This window comes from Eleutherodactylus coqui, chromosome 6, assembly GCF_035609145.1.
Source record: "Eleutherodactylus coqui strain aEleCoq1 chromosome 6, aEleCoq1.hap1, whole genome shotgun sequence".
NCBI lineage: Eukaryota > Metazoa > Chordata > Amphibia > Anura > Eleutherodactylidae > Eleutherodactylus > Eleutherodactylus coqui.
Genome location: NC_089842.1, coordinates 17,564,741 through 17,587,918, shown reverse-complemented (window position 1 = coordinate 17,587,918; position 23,178 = coordinate 17,564,741). Strand labels below are relative to the sequence as shown.

At 45.6% G+C, this 23,178-nt stretch overlaps 1 protein-coding gene across 1 annotated transcript in view; it reads left to right on the top strand.

Moving 5' to 3' along the window:
* VWA5B1 (von Willebrand factor A domain containing 5B1) overlaps nt 1-23,178 on the top strand; it is a 94,729-nt gene that overhangs the window by 49,538 nt on the left and 22,013 nt on the right. The window contains exons 9-13 of the mRNA XM_066572618.1: nt 4,885-5,087; nt 5,947-6,061; nt 6,271-6,456; nt 21,717-21,897; nt 22,051-22,232. Coding sequence (XP_066428715.1) covers nt 4,885-5,087; nt 5,947-6,061; nt 6,271-6,456; nt 21,717-21,897; nt 22,051-22,232 — 867 coding nt within the window. The remainder of the gene's footprint in view (nt 1-4,884; nt 5,088-5,946; nt 6,062-6,270; nt 6,457-21,716; nt 21,898-22,050; nt 22,233-23,178) is intronic.

Sequence of the window (23,178 nt, the reverse complement as noted above, 5' to 3'; positions counted from 1 at the left end):
ATTTTGGGGTCGATAGTGAAATTGAAGTCGCCGCCCCATATTAATCTTGTGTAGTCCAGTGGTTGGAGAATATCACAGACTGTTAAGAATAAATCTATGGGGTTTTCGTTTGGTGTGTAAGTATTAACGATGCAGAGTTTATCGTTATAAAGTTCTCCTATAAGGATCAGATATCGTCCTTGATCATCGATCATGGAATCCTTCAGATTAAATGTGAGGGAGTTGCGGATGAAGGTAGAGACCCCTCTGCTTTTGGTGATGTAGCTGGCATGGTCAGCTGCCCCTTTTAGGCGCTGGCAGGCACCTCATACAGTCTTTGTTCTTACAGTATGGATCTAATATTCTGGGGTCTGCTTGAGTGCATCTCTTCAAGAGCTCCTCCTCCTCAGTAATGCTGGGACACAAGTCACCCATTGCAGGGTTATATCTGTGATGTTACCTCTCAGGCATTATGTGTGGCACAGAGTGTTAAGGCAGCAGTATGCAGTCCTAAGCTCTTGCTCACAACCTCAAGGTTGTAGGTTCAATCCCCATATGGTTCAGGTAGCCGACGCAAGGTCAACTCATCCTTTTGAGGTCAGTAAAATGAGTACCAGTACCCAGCTTGCTGGGGGGGAGGGGTAAAAAAATTACCTGAAAGCACTGCGGAATAAGTTGGTGCTATACAAATAACAAGTCCCTTTCCTATGTGTAATCAGACAGTTATAAGATAGCCTGTATGACATGACTGCTTCGATATAGCAGCCCATCTCTAGTAACCTCCATGTAATGCAGTCACCATTCAATAGTCAGATGCCAGTCCCACACAGAGATTAGAAGACCTCTTCTTTTATTAGTGTCGTTCACTTTCTCTTAAGACATAAATATTTCTTAAAACTTGTCTCTGCACACTTTCTTCATCCGGCCACTACCCCAACGTCCCCCGCAGTGTCTCCCACAATAAAAGTGCTCCCTCGTGTGACCAACAGCACAAGAAATAGTGCCTGCTTTGTGCGTCCACATAGTAATAGTTCCCTTCTGTCCCACCCCATAAAGTAATAATGCCCCCCAATGCTCACAATGTAATAGTGGTCCCTTTGTGCCCCTGAAAGGCGAGACCAATAACATTACTGGCATGGGGGGCCTCTGACACTCTCTAGCTTAGGGGCCAAATCACAACTGAGACCACTATTGCTACACCCCTGTATTGGAGGCTGCATAAACGCTTAAAAGCAGCCAAACCGTAACTGTAGTGGCCCGAAATACCTATATCTGTCCCCTACCATATTTGTTTATAACTGTCTTAAATGTCATATCTTTACTGTGGATGCCCTGTTGAAATTGCCTTGTAACTAGTTATGTGTATTGCACAGCTGCAGCATGTGAGAGGTTAATGTCTGTGAATGTCTGGGTTATGTCTGGAAATGTAACAATTTGTGATATCGCATGAGTATGATAGGTATATGTGAATGCAAGGTGCAAATGAAAGGGGGAACCTGCTTGGCTAAGTTGGAGAAAGAAGGAGTGAGTGCCAGCCGCATGGGGGTACCTTCAACCCTCGTGGTGAAGAATGGAGGAAAAGGAGAGGTACCCTGGAGGTCTATTCCCAGGACCCCTACCCTAAGAGAGAAAGAGTGAGTGAGAAGAGAAAGGAATCCACCGTGCAGTGTCCAGAAGCCTTCAGAAAGTGAGTGTTCTCGTCCTCCGGAGTGTGTGTCCAGGAGCGGAGGCATACAGATAACTCGCCTCTAGGCCCGCTGGCATCCTGTGTTTTCCTCCTTGACCTCCTTCATTTGCTTTCCTGCACTGGTGTGTGAAATTACCCTCAGAGATTGTAAACCGCTTGCTGACCGTTCCCAGCAACTAAGTGATATCAAGCTAACCGAGTGTGGACTCTCTTATTTTCCCGTCGGACTTCCTGTGGAGCAAGGAACGTTGGCGTCACCAAACACAGAATTCTTCAAGTCCACTACACCATTTATAACCGCTGCACCGGCGTTGCCTGGAAAGATCTGTCAGGGCCGTGGTAGTGCCACTGTGACCATCCTAAACATCTACCCCGCCATCTCCTCAGTGGTGCGCCTTGTGCCTCAGTCACTGCATACCGATGCGAATACTCATTGGTTAATATTGACAGAACTTGCAGGGCTATCCCAATCTTCCTGATTCGTGAATGTAATGCAAGAATTGCAGTGAAGACTGACTCACAGCCTGAGCAGTTGACCAGATGAATAGATTATTGCCTATTTTAATCTCTTGACCTGAATCATATTTAATATGGGGAACTCATTAACTTTCCGGTCGCCTCCCAGGTCATCTCGGATGTCTGGTCTTGTGCGGGATATTAAGGAAAGCCGCGTTGTTCTATTTAAGGCCGGAGTTAATCCTCCCCGGAATTATCTCTGCGGTGGGGATTATGGGAAGGGAATTCCTGCCGTAATTAGGTTACAATCTGTTGTGCCGGTTTGTGCCTGGTGTCATCCAGCGTCCTCGACCTAGTAAAGTAGAAACTGGGCTGTGGCCACTTTGCCTTTTTCAAGGCAGGGGGGAATTTGCAGGCTGAGTCTTTCTGCTGGTCCCTGGCAGCGTCCGCGTTATAGACCGCCGCGCCGGACACGGATAACAATGAGGTTAATCCCAGGAGCGGCTGATTGTTCTCCATCTCCAATCCATGATACATCAGGGCGGTGGTCTCCAACCTGCTGCTCTCCAGCTTTTGGGCAACTACAACTCTCAGCAAGTGCTGACAGCCACTTATATAGTGGGATACAACTACCTGCTCCTGGGGAACTACAACTTCCAGCATGCACGGATAGCTTCTAGTGCAGTGATTTCCAGTTTGTGGCGTCCTGGCTGTTGGCCAAACTACAACGCCCAACATGCACTGATAAGAATGACTGCTGCTGAGAGTTGTAGTTCCCCAACAGCTAAAACCACTGGTTGGAAACTACTGCATTAGAGGCTGATGCAAGCTGGGAGTTGTAGTTACTCAACAACCGGTCAGCCACAAATTAGAGACAGCTGCATTAGGGGGTATTAGTGTATGCTGGGAGTTGTAGCTGCCTAAGAGCCAGAGAGACACCAGTTGGAGACTACTGAATTAGAAGCTGATGATGCATGCTGGGAGTTATAGTTACCCAACAACCAGTCAGCCACAGGTTAGGAACTACTGCATTAAGGCTTATTAGTGCATGCTGGGAGTTGTAGTTGTCTAACAGTCGGGTCGTTTTCACATGGCCAAGAAAATCTTGCAAGAATATGCTAAGGTCAAACACATGAGCGATTCCCCCCCCCCCTCCCCCCGCGTCGGATCATAGTGCGGTAAAAAATGCCTCCATGTCCCATCTTTGGGCGTTCCCTTGGAACGCATTGCATTGCCCGTTGTTTTCAATAAGGCCTGCGCAGCATCACATGATGTGCGAGGTGCATGCAAGTGCGATGCACTACATTAGGGACTGTTAGCACATGCTGGGAGTTCTAGTTGCCCAAGAGTTGGAGAGCCACCAATTGGAGTCAACTGCATTAGGGGCTGATGGACAACTACAACTTCCAGCATGCACTAACAGTCGGAGAGCCACTGTTTGGAGATTACTGCATGAAAGTCTTTAAGCAAATGCAGGAAGATGTTGGGAGACCATTGCATTTATGCTATTAGCCCACGCTGGGAGTTGTAGTTAACCAGAGAGAGACACCAGTTGGAGACTACTGCATTAGGGCTGATAGTGCATACTGGGAGTTGTAGTTGATTAACAGCCAGGCAGCGACAGATTGGAGTCCACTGAATTAGGGGTAGTTAGTTTCCAAAGAGTTGGAAGCTTGAAACTACTCCATAAGTGGTTATTAGCTCCTGCTGGGAGTTGTAGTTGCCCAGCAGTCAGAGAGCCATCAATTGGAGACCACAGCCATAAGGGCTACCATAACATGCTGGGAGCCACCAGCTGAACATCGCTGCATTAGTGCTGAAAGCTGTAGTTACCTGAGAGCCACTCTTTGAAGACCATTGCCCTTAGCGAGTACCTGCCCGCTCGAGAGAAAAGGTTCGGGTGCCGGCGGCGGGCAGGGAGCTGTGGGGGAGAGCGGGGAGGAACGGAGGAGAGATCTCTCTCTCCCTCTCTCCCCCCCGCTCCCCCCTGCTGACTGCCGCAACTCACCGCTCCCTCGCGCCGGCACCCGAACCTTTTCTCTCGAGCGGGCAGGTACTCGCTAAGGGCAATGCTCGCTCGAGCAATTGCCCTTAGCGAGTATGCTCGCTCATTTCTAGACCTGACCTATCTATGGTGCGTGATATGCAGGAGGTTCTATAGACTTCTATGGGAGCTGGACAAAAAGGAAGGGGGGGGGGGGGGTGTTTAGCTGCGTATAGAAATATAAATAGCAAATAATAGGGTTATGATGCTTCATGTATTTTGGTTTTAATTAATAATAAATAACCAATAAATATGTTTTCTTTTATTTTGGGCATAAAATAAATAATAAACAAGATAAATAAATATATAAAATATGAAAATTATTGAGACAAATATGATTTTTCCTTTTTTTTAAGTGTAAATTGGGAGGTGTTCCGGTTTTCAGAGAATTTTTTCGTCTTGATCTTTGAAATCAGCATACTCAATTCCATAAAACCTGTAATGTGCCTTCCATTCAGACAAAAAGGTCTCCGACCCTACAGGCTAGTATACATTGCCTACATTACATTCCCCAGAGGGTCTATCACCAAGCTTTCCTACAGTCCTGAGCGGTCAGTCCGGCACACGGTGCTAGGATACATTCTCGTTTATACAGAACTGTTCAGGAGCCTGGGAAAGCTGAATAAATGCCCTGAGGATGCTGAAATGGCGGCCATATTAGTTGTCAACCAACTTTCACAGCAACTGATATAACTAGAAACATGTCTGTGTCTTGCAGGAAAGCCTCGCCATTGCCTGTGAGAGCATCAAGAAACTGCGTGCCGACATGGGCGGGACCAACATCTTATCGCCTCTGAACTGGATCATCCGGCAGCCGGTGTGCCGCGGCTACCCGCGCCTCCTCTTCCTGCTCACGGACGGAGCTGTCAGCAACACCGGCAAAGTTATCGAGCTCATCCGTCATCACTCGTCATTCACCCGGTAAACACAAGTGGGGTGTGCTTACCCCATGTACTGCACCACGTGAGCCACGGATCCTTCCAGGCCACCCGCCTCCATTCATGGATGAACGACTACTGTTTATATGGGCCGATCTCATATCAAGTTACAGCATGAGTTATACTCCAGTCACATCCAAAGCTGCATTCACAGTTTTGAGGGCTTCCTGTTACCATAGAGCAGTGCACTGAGGAGCTCTGGTGGCAGTGATATAGGTGGAGATGATCTGTTCGGTCACATGCTGAGTGCAGATATTCATATGACCCTTAGGGCTCATTCACACGACCGTATTTTTTATTGTATATTACACACGCGATATACGGCCGTGTGATACGTGGGAAATGGAGTCAATGAAAGTGAATGGATTTACAGTGATCCATTCTCATTAGCGTATAAACACTGCGTGCCGAAACGCGAGAGAAAAAGATGGCACATATTTCACCGCATATCACGCAGCGACAGCCCTATTATTTTCTATGGTTAGAGAATGCAAAGCTGTCCATGCGCTATACATTGTATATGTGTGGTGATACATACGCAACGCCGCTATGAAACAGAGTGGGAATTAAAAAAAAGGCAAAGTCTAACAGCGATGAAACCGTATAGGGAACACATGATCGTTTGTCCCCTATAGGCCGGTGTGAACGTTATGTAAATGAGCACCAATCTCGGTAGATTCAGCCAGATTGTGAATGCAGCTCTGGATGGGATTGGAGTATAAGACATAATGTGGCACAGTACCATACAGAGTATGGATATTGGACATTTCCCACACTCTCTCACATTTAAGAGAACAGACCTTTATTCGAAATCGTTAATGTTCCTTCTTCACATTTTGCAGATGTTACAGCTTTGGCATTGGCCAGAATGCATGCCGCCGACTAGTCCAGGGAGTGGCCAGCGTGTCCAAGGGCAGTGCTGAATTCTTAATTGAGGGAGAAAGACTACAACCCAAGGTGAGTCAGCCAACAAGGACCAGCTTCTAGGTAGAAGTCATTGTCAACACCCCACCCTACATGCCTAGTTGTCACTGTATGTCATTCTATCGTCATGGCTGACTGCTGAGAGCAATAGTGCAAATCACCTAAGAGCCATGGAGGAAAAGTAAAAGAGTAAAAGACAACTGAATATTCCACATAACCTCCTCTCATCCATCTTTTTGCAGATGCTGCAGTCTCTGAAGAAGTCGATGGCCCCGGTCCTCAGTGACGTCACCGTTGAGTGGGTCTTCCCGGAAAGCACCGAGGTCATGATCTCCCCCATCAGCTCCAGCTTCCTGTTCCCTGGAGACCGTCTGGTGGGTTATGGAGTTGTGTGCAGCACAAGCCGATTCCTCTCCAATCCCCGTACAGTGAGTAGAAAAAACATTATCATCGGGACCAATCAAAACTAGAAGATAGCTGTCATGTCAGCTGTAGGAAAACTGTGCATGAGGTCAACACTTACCGCACGAGGTCAACACTTACCGCACGAGGTCAACACTTACCGCACGGGGTCAACACTTACCGCACGGGGTCAACACTTACTGCACGGGGTCAACACTTACTGCACGGGGTCAACACTTACCGGACGAGGTCAACACTTACCGCACGAGGTCAACACTTACCGCATGAGGTCAACACTTACCGCACGAGGTCAACACTTACCGCATGAGGTCAACACTTACCGCATGAGGTCAACACCTACCGCATGAGGTCAACACCTACCACATGAGGTCAACACCTACCGCATGAGGTCAACACTTACCACATGAAGTCAACACTTACCGCAAGGGGTCAACAATTACCACATGGGGTCAACACTTACCGCATGAGGTCAACACTTACCGCATGAGGTCAACACTTACCACAAGGGGTCAACAATTACCACATGGGGTCAACACTTACCGCATGAGGTCAACACTTACCGCATGAGGTCAACACTTACCACATGAGGTCAACAATTACCACATGGGGTCAACACTTTCCGCATGAGGTCAACACTTTCCGCACAAGGTCAACACTTTCTGCACGAGGTCAACACTTTCTGCACGAGGTCAACACTTTCAGCACGAGGTCAAAACTTTCAGCACGAGGTCAACCTTTACTGCATGGGGTCAATACATACTGCACAAAGTCAACACCTGCTGTAACATTTACTGCATGAAGTCAACTTAAAGGGTTTGTCTCACTGCAGTAAGCTATTCCCTGTCCAGAGGATAGTGTGATTACTTGCTGATTGGTGAACGTCCAACCGGGGGGACTCCTCTCAATCCCAAGAATGCAGCCCTTGCGCTTTTCGAAGTGTGGGCAGCAGAGGACTCACATCCACATCTCCATTCACTTACATGGGAACCCTGGCGATAGCTGAATTTAAGCGCTCTGATGCCTCCAGCGGTACCATTGAAGGGAATGCAGCAGAGGTGCCCCTGAACGCACTCTGCTGCCAATATTTTGGGAAGCACTCTTTGATTTGTGGAGGTCCCAGTGGGCAGACCCCCCACCATTCTGTGGATAGGGGATAGCTTGCTGTGGTGAGGCAACCCTTTTAAGGGCCTTTTATATTGGCAGATGACCAGGAAAAAATGTTTGTCTGAACGTTCGCTCAGCTGATTATCTCCCCGTGTGAAGATGGCGCCGATCACGTGACGTATGAGCTGATGCTTGTTCGTTAGGTGGTCGCTTCACGCATCACCATTGTTGTTGGCAGCAACAGGGGATGAATCCTTACGGACTCCGAATAATCCCCCATACCGCCTGAATTGTGCCGTGTGAAGGCTAATTAACTGAGTGCTGATGTCATTGATAAGCGCTCGCTATACGGCTCACATCAGGCCTGCAGTGATAGTCAGGGGTTTCCTGCTGGAGGTAAATTAGGTCGATGAAAAAGGACAGAATGCCAGAATTGCAAATTTTTTGTCCTTTCCCGACTACCATAAACCATAAACCAAGAATGGCGCAATCGAATTTTAAAATTTTTTTCTCACTTAAAAATCTTTTCAAGTTTTTCCGTACAAAAGTTATGGATGGTTAAGTCATATGTTGTGCTAAGCCACGCCTCTAACTCCTCCCCCGACCACATCCTCCACGGGACTTCACGAGAAACTTTTGCTTCAAAAAGGGCTCCATGGCTGAAAAAGTTTGGGAACCTCTGGACTAACCAATGCTCTATGACTGGGGTCCCCAACTCCAGTCCTCAGGGACCACCAACAGGTCATGTTTTCAGGATATCCTATGGTAAGAACACCTGTGGCAATGTCTGAGGCACCGACAATAATCACATCCCCTGTGCAACACTGAGGAAATCCTGAAAACATGACCTGTTGGCGGTCCCTGAGGACTGGAGTTGGGGAACACTGATCTATGAGCTAAACAACCTGGACTCCAGACTGTTAGCTGCACTGATACATTGTAACAAAGTATCAGAATAGGACTGTGGATGTATTTACCTGTCTACACTGGATACAACTGTAACCAACACTCAGCTGTCAGATATAAATGGGCCTCATTCTGTTTATTTACACATAAAAAACCAAGGCCCATGGAAGTAAGACAGACCCATGCGATGCATATGGGTGCAGGACACAGCTATACGTAGATTAAAATTGACCCTTTTTCACTACCAAAATTGGACACGCTCATCTGAATAAGCCTTTATAAATGTACAATAGAAAAAGGTACAGTCTGCCATGTGCTGTCAATGGGCTGCAATCTGCTTCTCCCTGTTATCAGCCACACTCTGCTGGGGAGAAGCCTACTGTAGGATCTATCAGCTATTTAATCACATAATGATACACAGTATGAAGGGAGAAGAAGGGAGTAATACATGGGGTGCGCTCTGACACCTTATTGCTAGCATCGGAAAACTGGTGTCCTGGACATGACGAGCACAAGCTGCTACAATGTAGGAACCATACTGTCCCCTCGCCTGCAGGAAGCGCCGTCCCCTATGGTCAATGTTCCTTTTTGGCTTCTGACCTCATTGTGTTATATAGTTAGTTTTCTCCTCTGTTGGAGCGCGGTCGCTGACTGCAGCTGAGCCCACACTAATATTAACCACACTCCAGCTTCCCGCATATGTTGCCATAAGGGCCGGCGCTCCCGTTGTGGCGTCACAATGTTCTGCAGTTTAGAAACTGTTACTTTGATGACTATAAAAAGTAAGGATCTGCCCCGGGGAGCGCAGACGCTGCTAGAGACCCTCCATCACCCAGCGATCACTCAGCTCAGGAAATTCACCCATCCCACAATCCCAACCTTAGGTTTGATGGCACGCTCTGCGGAATTTTTTTGCGCCCCTCCCCCCATCATAAGAGCAAAAATTATATATATGGCACTGATAGATAGCCTGCCTGTATTTTCTTTGTGCAGAAAGCACCAAAATAGCAGCATAGTCCTATCAGAACAGCTTGGAATAAAAGCTAAGCTCAGTATATAAATACAACATTAGAACCAAGCTTACTATATAAATACAGCACCACCACCCAGCTCACTACATAAATACAGCACCACAACCCAGCTCACTATATAAATACAGCACCACAACCCAGCTCACTACATAAATACAGCACCACAACCCTGCTCACTACATAAATACAGCACCACAACCCAGTTCACTACATAAATACAGCACCACAACCCAGCTCACAACATAAATACAGCACCACAGCCCAGCTCACTATATAAATACAGCACCACAACCCAGCTCACTACATAAATACAGCACCACAGCCCAGCTCACTATATAAATACAGCACCACAACCCAGCTCACTATATAAATACAGCACCAGAACCCAGCTCACTACATTAATACAGCACCACAACCCAGCTCACTGCATACATACAGCACCACAACCCAGCTCACTACATAAATACAGCACCACCACCCAGCTCACAACATAAATACAGCACCACAGCCCAGCTCACTGCATAAATACAGCACCACAACCCAGCTCACTACATAAATACAGTACCACAACCCAGCTTACTGCATAAATACAGCACCACAACCCAGCTCACAGCATAAATACAGCACCACAACCCAGCTCACTGCATAAATACAGCACCACAACCCAGCTCACCGCATAAATACAGCACCACAATCCAGCTCACTGCATAAATACAGCACCACAACCCAGCTTACTGCATAAATACAGCACCACAACCCAGCTCACTACATAAATACAGCACCACAACCCAGCTCACTGCATAAATACAGCACCACGACCCAGCTCACTGCATAAATACAGCACCACAACCCAGCTCACTACATAAATACAGCACCACAACCCAGCTTACTGCATAAATACAGCACCACAACCCTGCTCACTACATAAATATAGCACCACAACCCAGCTCACTGCATAAATACAGCACCACAACCCAGCTCACTGCATAAATACAGCACCACAACCCAGCTCACTACATAAATACAGCACCACAACCCCGCTCACTACATAAATACAGCACCACAACCCAGCTTACTGCATAAATACAGCACCACAACCCAGTTCACCGCATAAATACAGCACCACAACCCAGCTCACTGCATAAATACAGCACCACAACCCAGCTCACCGCATAAATACAGCACCACAATCCAGCTCACTGCATAAATACAGCACCACAACCCAGCTTACTGCATAAATACAGCACCACAACCCAGCTCACTACATAAATACAGCACCACAACCCAGCTCACTGCATAAATACAGCACCACGACCCAGCTCACTGCATAAATACAGCACCACAACCCAGCTCACTACATAAATACAGCACCACAACCCAGCTTACTGCATAAATACAGCACCACAACCCAGCTCACTACATAAATATAGCACCACAACCCAGCTCACTGCATAAATACAGCACCACAACCCAGCTCACTGCATAAATACAGCACCACAACCCAGCTGACTACATAAATACAGCACCACAAGCCAGCTCACTGCATAAATACAGCACCACAACCCAGCTCACTGCATACATACAGCACCACAACCCAGCTCACTACATAAATACAGCACCACAACCCAGCTCACTATATAAATACAGCACCACAACCCAGCTCACTACATAAATACAGCACCACAACCCAGCTCACTACATAAATACAGCACCACCACCCAGCTCACTACATAAATACAGCACCACAACCCAGCTCACAACATAAATACAGCACCACAGCCTAGCTCACTATATAAATACAGCACCACAACCCAGCTCACTACATACATACAGCACCACAACCCAGCTTACTGCATAAATACAGCACCACAACCCAGCTTACTGCATAAATACAGCACCACAACCCAGCTCACTGCATAAATACAGCACCACAACCCAGCTCACTACATAAATACAGCACCACAACCCAGCTCACTACATATATACAGCCCCACAACCCAGATCACTACATAAATACAGCACGCAACCCAGCTCACTACATAAATACAGCACCACAACCCAGCTCACTACATAAATACAGCACCACAACCCAGCTCACTATATAAATACAGCACCACAACCCAGCTCACTAGATAAATACAGCACTACAACCCAGCTCACTACATAAATACAGCACCACAGCCCAGCTCACTATATAAATAAAGCACCACAACCCAGCTCACTACATTAATACAGCACCACAACCCAGCTCACTGCATACATACAGCACCATAACCCAGCTCACTACATAAATACAGCACCACAACCCAGCTCACAACATAAATACAGCACCACAGCCCAGCTTACTGCATAAATACAGCACCACAACCCAGCTCACTACATAAATACAGCACCACAACCCAGCTTACTGCATAAATACAGCACCACAACCCAGCTCACCGCATAAATACAGCACCACAACCCAGCTCACTGCATAAACACAGCACCACAACCCAGCTCACTACATAAATACAGCACCACAACCCAGCTTACTGCATAAATACAGCACCACAACCCAGCTCACTACATAAATACAGCACCACAACCCAGCTCACTGCATAAATACAGCACCATGACCCAGCTCACTGCATAAATACAGCACCACAACCCAGCTCACTACATAAATACAGCACCACAACCCAGCTTACTGCATAAATACAGCACCACAACCCAGCTCACTGCATAAATACAGCACCACAACCCAGCTCACTATGTAAATACAGCACCACAACCCAGCTCACTACATAAATACAGCACCACAATCCAGCTCACTACATAAATACAGCACCACAACCCAGCTCACTGCATAAATGCAGCACCACCACCCAGCTCACTACATAAATACAGCACCACAACCCAGCTCACAACATAAATACAGCACCACAGCCTAGCTCACTATATAAATACAGCACCACAACCCAGCTCACTGCATAAATACAGCACCACAACCCAGCTCACTACATACATACAGCACCACAACCCAGCTTACTGCATAAATACAGGACCACAACCCAGCTCACTGCATAAATACAGCACCACAACCCAGCTCACTGCATAAATACAGCACCACAACCCAGCTCACTGCATAAATACAGCACCACAACCCAGCTTACTGCATAAATACAGCACCACAACCCAGCTTACTGCATAAATACAGCACCACAACCCAGCTCACTGCATAAATACAGCACCACAACCCAGCTCACTGCATAAATACAGCACCACAACCCAGCTCACTGCATAAATACAGCACCACAACCCAGCTCACTGCATAAATACAGCACCACAACCCAGCTCACTACATACATACAGCCCCACAACCCAGCTCACTACATAAATACAGCACGCAACCCAGCTCACTACATAAATACAGCACCACAACCCAGCTCACTACATAAATACAGCACCACAACCCAGCTCACTATATAAATACAGCACCACAACCCAGCTCACTGCATAAATACAGCACCACAACCCAGCTCACTAGATAAATACAGCACCACCACCCAGCTCACAGCATAAATACAGCACCACAGCCCAGCTCACTACATAAATACAGCACCACAACCCAGTTCACTACATAAATATAGCACCACAACCAAGCTTACTGCATAAATACAGCACCACAACCCAGCTCACCGCATAAATACAGCACCACAACCCAGCTCACTGCATAAATACAGCACCACAACCCAGCTCACCGCATAAATACAGCACCACAATCCTGCTCACTGCATAAATACAGCACCACAACCCAGCTTACTGCATAAATACAGCACCACAACCCAGCTCACTACATTAATACAGCACCACAACCCAGCTCACTACATAAATACAGCACCACAACCCAGCTCACTGCATAAATACAGCACCACGACCCAGCTCACTGCATAAATACAGCACCACAACCCAGCTCACTACATAAATACAGCACCACAACCCAGCTTACTGCATAAATACAGCACCACAACCCAGCTCACTACATAAATATAGCACCACAACCCAGCTCACTGCATAAATACAGCACCACAACCCAGCTCACTGCATAAATACAGCACCACAACCCAGCTCACTGCATAAATACAGCACCACAACCCAGCTCACTGCATAAATACAGCACCACAACCCAGCTCACTACATAAATACAGCACCACAACCCAGCTCACTATATAAATACAGCACCACAACCCAGCTCACTACATAAATACAGCACCACAACCCAGCTCACTACATAAATACAGCACCACAACCCAGCTCACTACATACATACAGCACCACAACCCAGCTTACTGCATAAATACAGCACCACAACCCAGCTTACTGCATAAATACAGCACCACAACCCAGCGCACTGCATAAATACAGCACCACAACCCAGCTCACAACATACATACAGCACCACTGCCTAGCTCACTACATAAATACAGCACCACAACCCAGCTCACTGCATAAATACAGCACCACAACCCAGCTCACTACATACATACAGCACCACAACCCAGCTTACTGCATAAATACAGCACCACAACCCAGCTTACTGCATAAGTACAGCACCACAACCCAGCTCACAACATAAATACAGCACCACAGCCTAGCTCACTATATAAATACAGCACCACAACCCAGCTCACTGCATAAATACAGCACCACAACCCAGCTCACTACATACATACAGCACCACAACCCAGCTTACTGCATAAATACAGCACCACAACCCAGCTTACTGCATAAATACAGCACCACAACCCAGCGCACTGCATAAATACAGCACCACAACCCAGCTCACTGCATAAATACAGCACCACAACCCAGCTCACTACATAAATACAGCACCACAACCCAGCTCACTGCATAAATACAGCACCACAACCCAGCTCACTGCATAAATACAGCACCACAACCCAGCTCACTGCATAAATACAGCACCACAACCCAGCTCACTACATAAATACAGCACCACAACCCAGCTCACTATAAAAATACAGCACCACAACCCAGCTCACTACATAAATACAGCACCACAACCCAGCTCACTACATAAATACAGCACCACCACCCAGCTCACTGTATAAATACAGCACCACCACCCAGCTCACTACATAAATACAGCACCACAACCCAGCTCACAACATAAATACAGCACCACAGCCTAGCTCACTACATAAATACAGCACCACAACCCAGCTCACTGCATAAATACAGCACCACAACCCAGCTCACTACATACATACAGCACCACAACCCAGCTTACTGCATAAATACAGCACCACGACCCAGCTCACTGCATAAATACAGCACCACAACCCAGCTCACTACATAAATACAGCACCACAACCCAGCTTACTGCATAAATACAGCACCACAACCCAGCTCACTACATAAATATAGCACCACAACCCAGCTCACTGCATAAATACAGCACCACAACCCAGCTCACTGCATAAATACAGCACCACAACCCAGCTCACTACATAAATACAGCACCACAACCCAGCTCACTGCATAAATACAGCACCACAACCCGGCTCACTGCATAAATACAGCACCACAACCCAGCTCACTACATAAATACAGCACCACAACCCGGCTCACTATATAAATACAGCACCACAACCCAGCTCACTACATAAATACAGCACCACAACCCAGCTCACTACATAAATACAGCACCACCACCCAGCTCACTATATAAATACAGCACCACCACCCAGCTCACTACATAAATACAGCACCACAACCCAGCTCACTACATAAATACAGCACCACAACCCAGCTCACTACATAAATACAGCACCACAACCCAGCTCACTACATAAATACAGCACCACCACCCAGCTCACTACATAAATACAGCACCACAACCCAGCTCACAACATAAATACAGCACCACAACCCAGCTCACTATATAAATACAGCACCACCACCCAGCTCACTGCATAAATACAGCACCACAGCCTAGCTCACTACATAAATACAGCACCACAACCCAGCTCACTGCATAAATACAGCACCACAACCCAGCTCACTACATAAATACAGCACCACAACCCAGCTCACTACATAAATACAGCACCACAACCCAGCTCACTACATAAATACAGCACTACAAGCCAGCTCATTACATAAATACAGCACCACAACCCAGCTCACTGCATAAAAACAGCACCACAACCCAGCTCACTACATAAAAACAGCACCACAACCCAGCTCACTAGATAAATACAGCACCACAAACCAGCTCAGTACATAAATACAGCACCACAACCCAGCTCACTGCATAAATACAGCACCACAACCCAGTTCACTGCATAAATGCAGCACCACAACCCAGCTCACTAGATAAATACAGCACCACAACCCAGCTCACTGCATAAATACAGCACCACAAGCCAGCTCACTGCATAAATACAGCACCCCAACCCAGCTCACTAGATAAATACAGCACCACAACCCAGCTCACTACATAAATACAGCACCACAACCCAGCTCACTGCATAAATACAGCACCACAACCCAGCTCACTACATAAATACAGCACCACAACCCAGCTCACTGCATAAATACAGCACCACAACCCAGCTCACTACATAAATACAGCACCACAACCCAGCTCACTGCATAAATACAGCGCCACAACCCAGCTCACTAGATAAATACAGCACCACAACCCAGCTCACTGCATAAATACTGCACCACAATCCAGCTCAATGCATAAACACAGCACTAGAACCCAACTCACTAGATAAATACAGCACCACAACCCAGCTCACTGCATAAATACAGCACCACAACCAAGCTCACTAGATAAATACAGCACCACAACCCAGCTCACTGCATAAATACAGCACGGCAACCCAGCTCACTAGATAAATACAGCACCACAACCCAGCTCACTAGATAAATACAGCACCACAACCCAGCACACTAGATAAATACAGCACCACAACCCTGCTCACTAGATAAATACAGCACCACAACCCTGCTCACTACATAAATACAGCACCACAACCCAGCTCACTACATAAATACAGCACCACAACCCAGCTCACTACATAAATACAGCACCACAACCCAGCTCACTACATAAATGCCGTACCACAACCAAGCTCACATCATAAATACAACACCACAACCAAGCTCACTTCATAAATATGGCAGCAAAACCAAGCTCACGTCATAAATACGGCAGAAGAACCAAGCTCATAACATAAATGCGGCAACGGAACCAAGCTTATAACATAAACACAGCACCAGAACCATGCTAGTAACATAAATACAGCTTCAGAACCAAGATTAAAACACAACTACAGCTCCAGAACCAAGATCATAACATAACTACAGCACCAGAACCAAGATAATAACATAAATACAGCACCAGAACCAAGATCATAACATAAATATAGCTCCAAAACCAAGACTTTAGCATAAATAAAGCACCAGAACCAAGATCATAACATAAATAAAGTACCAGATCCAAGATCATGACATAAATACAGCTCCAGAACCAAGTTTATAACATACATACAGCACCAGAATCAAACTCATACGATGAATACATCACCACAGTGAAGCTCACAGCATAAATAGGGCACTATAACCAAGCTAATAACATAATACTATATGACCCAACCCCTGTGCAGAGTTACAATACCAGTACCAATCTCATAACATAAATACAGCACTAGAACGGTACTAATAACATAATACAGTATGATCCAACCTCATTGCATAGATACAATACCAGAACGAAGCTTATAACATAAATACAGCACCAGAACTAAGCTTAGAGCATAAATGCAGTAGCAAAAGTAAGTGATTGTGTTGCAAGGGAACTGATTGGCTGACAGTGGTGCCTTGGAACATCAAAAGGGAGGAGACAGAGGCAGGAGGAGGATAAATTATGTAGCTCCACAAGTTTTCATACAGAGGAAGAAGATCTGGCTGGATGGACCTAAGTGGGGTGATCGCCCCCAGCCTACATGCACCTGGCACCCCATGACAAGCTGGTGGCCAGCACCTTTTGTGACTGCACGGCCATGCTGTTGTATATTCTCTCTACTGTTTTCGATGTTTATCAGTTGCAGTCAATAGTTTATACATGAGAGGATCCAATATTTATATGATGAGGGCGGGGCTTATTTAAAGGGATTCTCCACTACTGGAAAATAGAGCCATGAAGCTGCTGGTCGTCTTGAGTTAAGTCCTCTATTTCTTAGACAGGAATTGACCATTTACTGGCAATGATGGCAGCCATGCACAATTTCATACAAGTAATTGACAAACATAATTTTTGCAATAGCTGTCATGTTTGCTGCTCATCTTCATCTGCAGTTGTATAAAAGGAGTTGGGTGCATCTATAGAGGGCGCTGCCAGCCAACATCCAAGATGAATCTGTGCCCTTAAGCAGCAGTGATATCAGGGACTGTGCAGGGATAGCGCAGAAACAGGATGGTTCTCATTGCTCTTTCTACCAGTACATGCAGTTGGGAATAGACCGTTGGGGAGAGGCCTGGAAATTAAGCCCCTCCCATCTTTGCAACTTCATACTTCAGTAGAGCCGAGAAGTGTCATGTTTACAACATACAAATATATACATTGATCTCAGTAGTAAAACCATATGCAGTACGCTCCTGGGCCCTTTATTAGATCCTCTGGCGCTCTTACCATTGGCCCTTCCCTGTATGGAAATTAGAGCCGTGCCCCCGGAGCGCAACATAAAATCACATGACAAGTTTTCCGTGGATCAGTTTCAGTGTGAATCCACATTAGATGGGAGAGTCCAGAGATCTGAGTGACTTCCAATGAGGCCCGGTCATTAGTGTTGGTCTAGCCGGGGTCTCGCTTCCGACCGCGAGGGATTTTCTATTACAGCAGTTTGGAAAGTATACCAAGAATGGCGTGATTGAGGAAAACATCCAGTGAAAGGGGATCCAGTGGATGGAAACAACTCATCACTGAAAGGGGTCGGAGGAGGATGTCAGGAATCGTTCTGACCAACAGGAGCTGCACAGTTCGGAGCAGCCGAATACAACACCGGTGCTTGGATTAAAGTATCCGAAGGTACAACTCGCTGCTTGTTAGTACAGATTGGCTATAACAGCAGACAACCCGTTCCAGCTCCACTATGTCTGAGAGAGGCGAGACTTCAGCGGGCAAAAGATCGCAATAATTGTATCACTGAGCAGTGGATAAACATTGCCTGGTCAGATGGATCCAGATTTCTGTTGCCCCGTGCTGATGGGGGGTCAGAATTTAGCAAAAGCAGCATGAATCGATGACCCCTTCCTGTCAGGACGTCAGCACCTCGATCTAATTTGCAGCAATTCACAAGAAGCTTCCTGTCCACAGGGGCCGATATTCCTTCAGAGCGATTTTATCACCTGGTGGAACCTACACCACAACGAATTGCTGCAGTTCTGAAGAACAAAATAGGTCCGACGCTACTAGATGGGGTCTAATAAAATGGCCATTCAGTGTGTATTAAAAACTTAGCACAATATTTTGGAATATTTATGGTGTTCAGGGTTGCATCTTGTCTGGTTGCAGCATTTAACACCAATCCTCTGATTGACAGGGGTTGTACCCGGTCACTTACAAGATCTTTTTCTTTGCTCCTTCGAGGCGTCCACAGCGGGCAATCACTTGGTTAATTTCCTTAAGCTGCTCACTGCAAGAGTTTGGATATTCACTTCTCCGCAGACGCGTTTCAGCTTTTACCATGGCAACGGAATAAGTCGTAACGAGGCAGAAATCAGAACCTTTATTTCTAGAGATACTTTTAAGTCAAAAAATAAACTTGTGATCAAACACAGCGGCGCCTTCAAGCCTGCGCCTTTCTAAGTATCATTAAAATGTATGGCTGGTCCCGGTTATCAGCAGCCGCTCCGCCGTGCGAACAGCTAATAAACCTGGGAAAAATGAGCAATTATTCCGGAATACTTCGCTGTTATTACCGATCAGTTTCATAGGAAGAATAAATTAAATCCAGCGCCGTAAACAAGCACAGCGCAAATGTTTGTTTGTGGACTAAAGATAACATATGCTTAAGGGCTCCTTCACACAGGCGATCGTAATATCGCCATGAGAAAATCGCGGCAAAATCACAACTTTTGAGCGTGAGCACTGCTTTTTCTGGCAAAAACATCACTGCAATCATTGCGATTTTATTGCGCATTTTTTTAACGTGCTTTTGCAGCGTTTTTTTTTTTTTAAACACAAAAGTCAATAGGACTTTCTAATGTTAAAAACGAATCGCATCACACGAAAAATGCAAGTTCGTGCTATGCGATAAAATTGAGGCTGCTCCATTGACTTGGGGACTGACCGTTTTTTCCTGGATTGGTAGAGGTCCCAGGAGTCAAACCCCCACCGATCATAAAGTTATCCTTTATCTCTGACGTCACTGGTACTCTCCAATGTAATCATGGAGGGCTGATGGGCTGCCATGGCAAAAGGAGGCCTAACCGTGGGTGTCTGGGCCTTCCATGGCTATCTGTGTCAAGGATACGAAATAATACACTGCAGTACAGAAGTATCACAGTGTATTATATTAGGAATCATAGGATGACATTTAAGTCCTCTACAGGGACAAAGAAAAAATATATACAGTCAAATCTCTAGTTTTGTTTGTAATCCGTCCGAAAGCAATCAGCCAAACTTGAAACCAATGAAACTCAAGACAATTATTTCCATAGGAATCAATGTAAGTACAATTAATTTATTCTATACATTCCAAAAAAATACACCAAATTACATTTAATAGAGAATAGAAATGTTTTTTAATCCCAAAAACAATAACAATAATAAATGAATATAAAAGACCCCTGTAAAGAATACATTAACATTTAGCATGTTATTGAACACGTTACTATGTTTTATCTGTGCTTTTACATAGTACTGCAAGTCACATCTACTACATCATCTGTCCTCCGTGTTATCACTGTGTTCTCTGTGCTGTTACATAGGACTGCAGGTGGCATCATTATCTGTCCTAAGAGTTATCACTGTGTTCTCTGTGGTGTTGCATAGGACTGCAGGTGGCATCATTATTTGTCCTCAACGTTATCACTGTGTTCTCTGTGCTGTTACATAGGACTGCAGGTGGCATCATTATCTGTCCTAAAAGTTATCACTGTGTTCTCTGTGCTGTTACATAGGACTGCAGGTGATATCACTGTGTTATCTGTCCTAAGTTATTACTATGGCCACTTATATTACACTACAGTACTGTTTTAGTAGTATCCACAGCAACGCTGGAGAAGCGTGGGTAGCGTTTCAGTATCAGGAGGAGGAGACGCTGAGCCGGAGATTACGTGGTTCACGTCAGCAGCAAAGTGACGTGGGTTGGCGGCCACCAATGAAGCTAGAAGCAGCCAGTGAAACTAGAGGTGGAATTCTGGCTTGAAAAATCAGTGAAACTGGAAACCGGCTAAACTAGAAGACAACGAAACTAGAGGTTTTACTGTATATAAAAAATCTGAGAAAAAGAACTTTGACCACATTTATTTTTGTAAAACAAAAAAAAAAAAAGTACATATCTGGTATCACCGCATCCATTGTGACCCGCACGATAAAGTGAATGCATTTTCTAACCAACACTGTACAAAAAATAAAAATACAAAAGTGATCAAAAAGCTGTATGTATCTTGAAATAGTCCAAAAATAAACCTTACAGGTCGCCATGAAAAAATCTCACCCTCACACAGTGCGGCGATAGAAAAATAAAAATGTTCTGAGTTCATTAAATGCAGAAACACCAAAAATATTTATCAAAAAGCTGATTTTTATTGCACAAAAGAAGAAAAACCTGAAGGAAATTCTACAATTTTGGTATCTTCATAATCGCACTGACCCACATAAAAATATTATAATGCCACTCATACCACACGGTGAATGTCAGAAAAAATAATAAAAAACAGTGGCAGAATTTACATGTTTTATCCCCAAGAATGAATATAACTTCCTTGGATGACAGCGCAAGAACAGGGATCTGAATGAGTATAAAAACTACATCGCCGGGCTCCTCAGGGTCTGTCCTATGGTGCCCACAGGTGGTGACAGTTTCCCTTTAAATACCAAATTAAGCCATGTCCTTAAGAGGTTAAGAAAGTTTATGTAAAACTAAATTTAGATGGAAAACCCCTTCAGATGTCATCATGAGTTTTTGTATTTTCTCTCCTTTCAGGACAAGAGGCGGAGATACAGCATGATGCGATCTCAGGAGTCGGGGGGTTCAGTATTTTTCCAGTCTCAAGACTCCTCTGGAAGTGGAGGGTCAAGGGGTCAACAAGACACCGGCCTTCCCTCAGAGCACAGCTCAGAATTCCCGGACAGCAAGGAGGATCTGGCTGGAGAGCACGAGTCTGGTAAGTGGTCATTGGCAGCATGTGACGAGTCAAAGACAAAGGTTGGTCAATGAGTAAGATTGATCTGATGAAGACTCCCCGAAGACGCCTGCCAAGAGAATCGCTTATAGTCATGTGATTTAGATCTATAATGCCTGTTTACTCTTCCAGCAGTCGATCCCGGTTTTCAACGCAGAGCATACAGCACCAGTCAAATTGCCGACCACCAACCCATGCCAAGGTTCCAGACGGCCAGTGACCCCAGCACGGTCCAGGAGAAAAGTCCCTTATGCAGGATCCAAATCCAAGAACTTCAGGGTACAGACGACACAAGCTGTGACATTCATGAGTCTCAGGTATCACGTGACATCTTAGTATAGCACTAGGCAAAAGAAAGTGATCTAAAGAAGAGAAAATGCAGAAAATAATTAAGTTAATTTAGTTATATCATGATCTAATCACATACTAACCTGCTGTATAGACTGTGTGACCTCACTGGCCTCACCCTATGACATCACGGTCCCATCATAGACTAAGTGCTGTAAATCTGTGACCTCATTATTCAATCACAGACTGAGCTGCTACATAAGACTGTATGTCCTCATTATGCTTCATTTATAGTGCTGGTCTCCTCATATGGGAAAAGGTGACCTTATGGACTCCTTAAGGTTCCAGGCTGTGACCACATCTTCTGCATCCCTATAGTTACATACCTGATATGATCTCTCTGCCGTCATCCTGGGACATTCTCCTTTAACCGCAGACCGACCTACACATACTACATGACCTTTCTGCTTTCACTGTGACATCATCATTCAATCACAGACTTACCTGCTACGAATATTGTGTGATCTCACTGGCCTTACTGCAACATCATCACCTAATCACAGAGATTAACCTACTACATAGACTCTGTGACCTCACTGTTCTTAACCTGTGACATCATTACTTAATCATAGACTGAACAGCTACATAAACTGTGTGAGCTCACTGACCTCATCAAGTACTGACATCATCTAATCAGGCTGACTTGATACGTAGACTGTGTGATCACACTACACTAATCCTGTGACATCATCATCGAATCATATACTGACCTTCTACATAGACTATGTGACCTCTCTGTGACATCATCAACCAATCACAAACTGATTGGAAGAATGTATCAAGTGGGGTACCACAAGGCTGTCCTAGGCCCAGTGTTGTTCAACATTTTATAAATGATATGGAGGAGGGAATTGATGGGAAACTGATCAAATTTGCTGATGACACAAAGCTGGGAGGGATAGCTAACACTAGGGA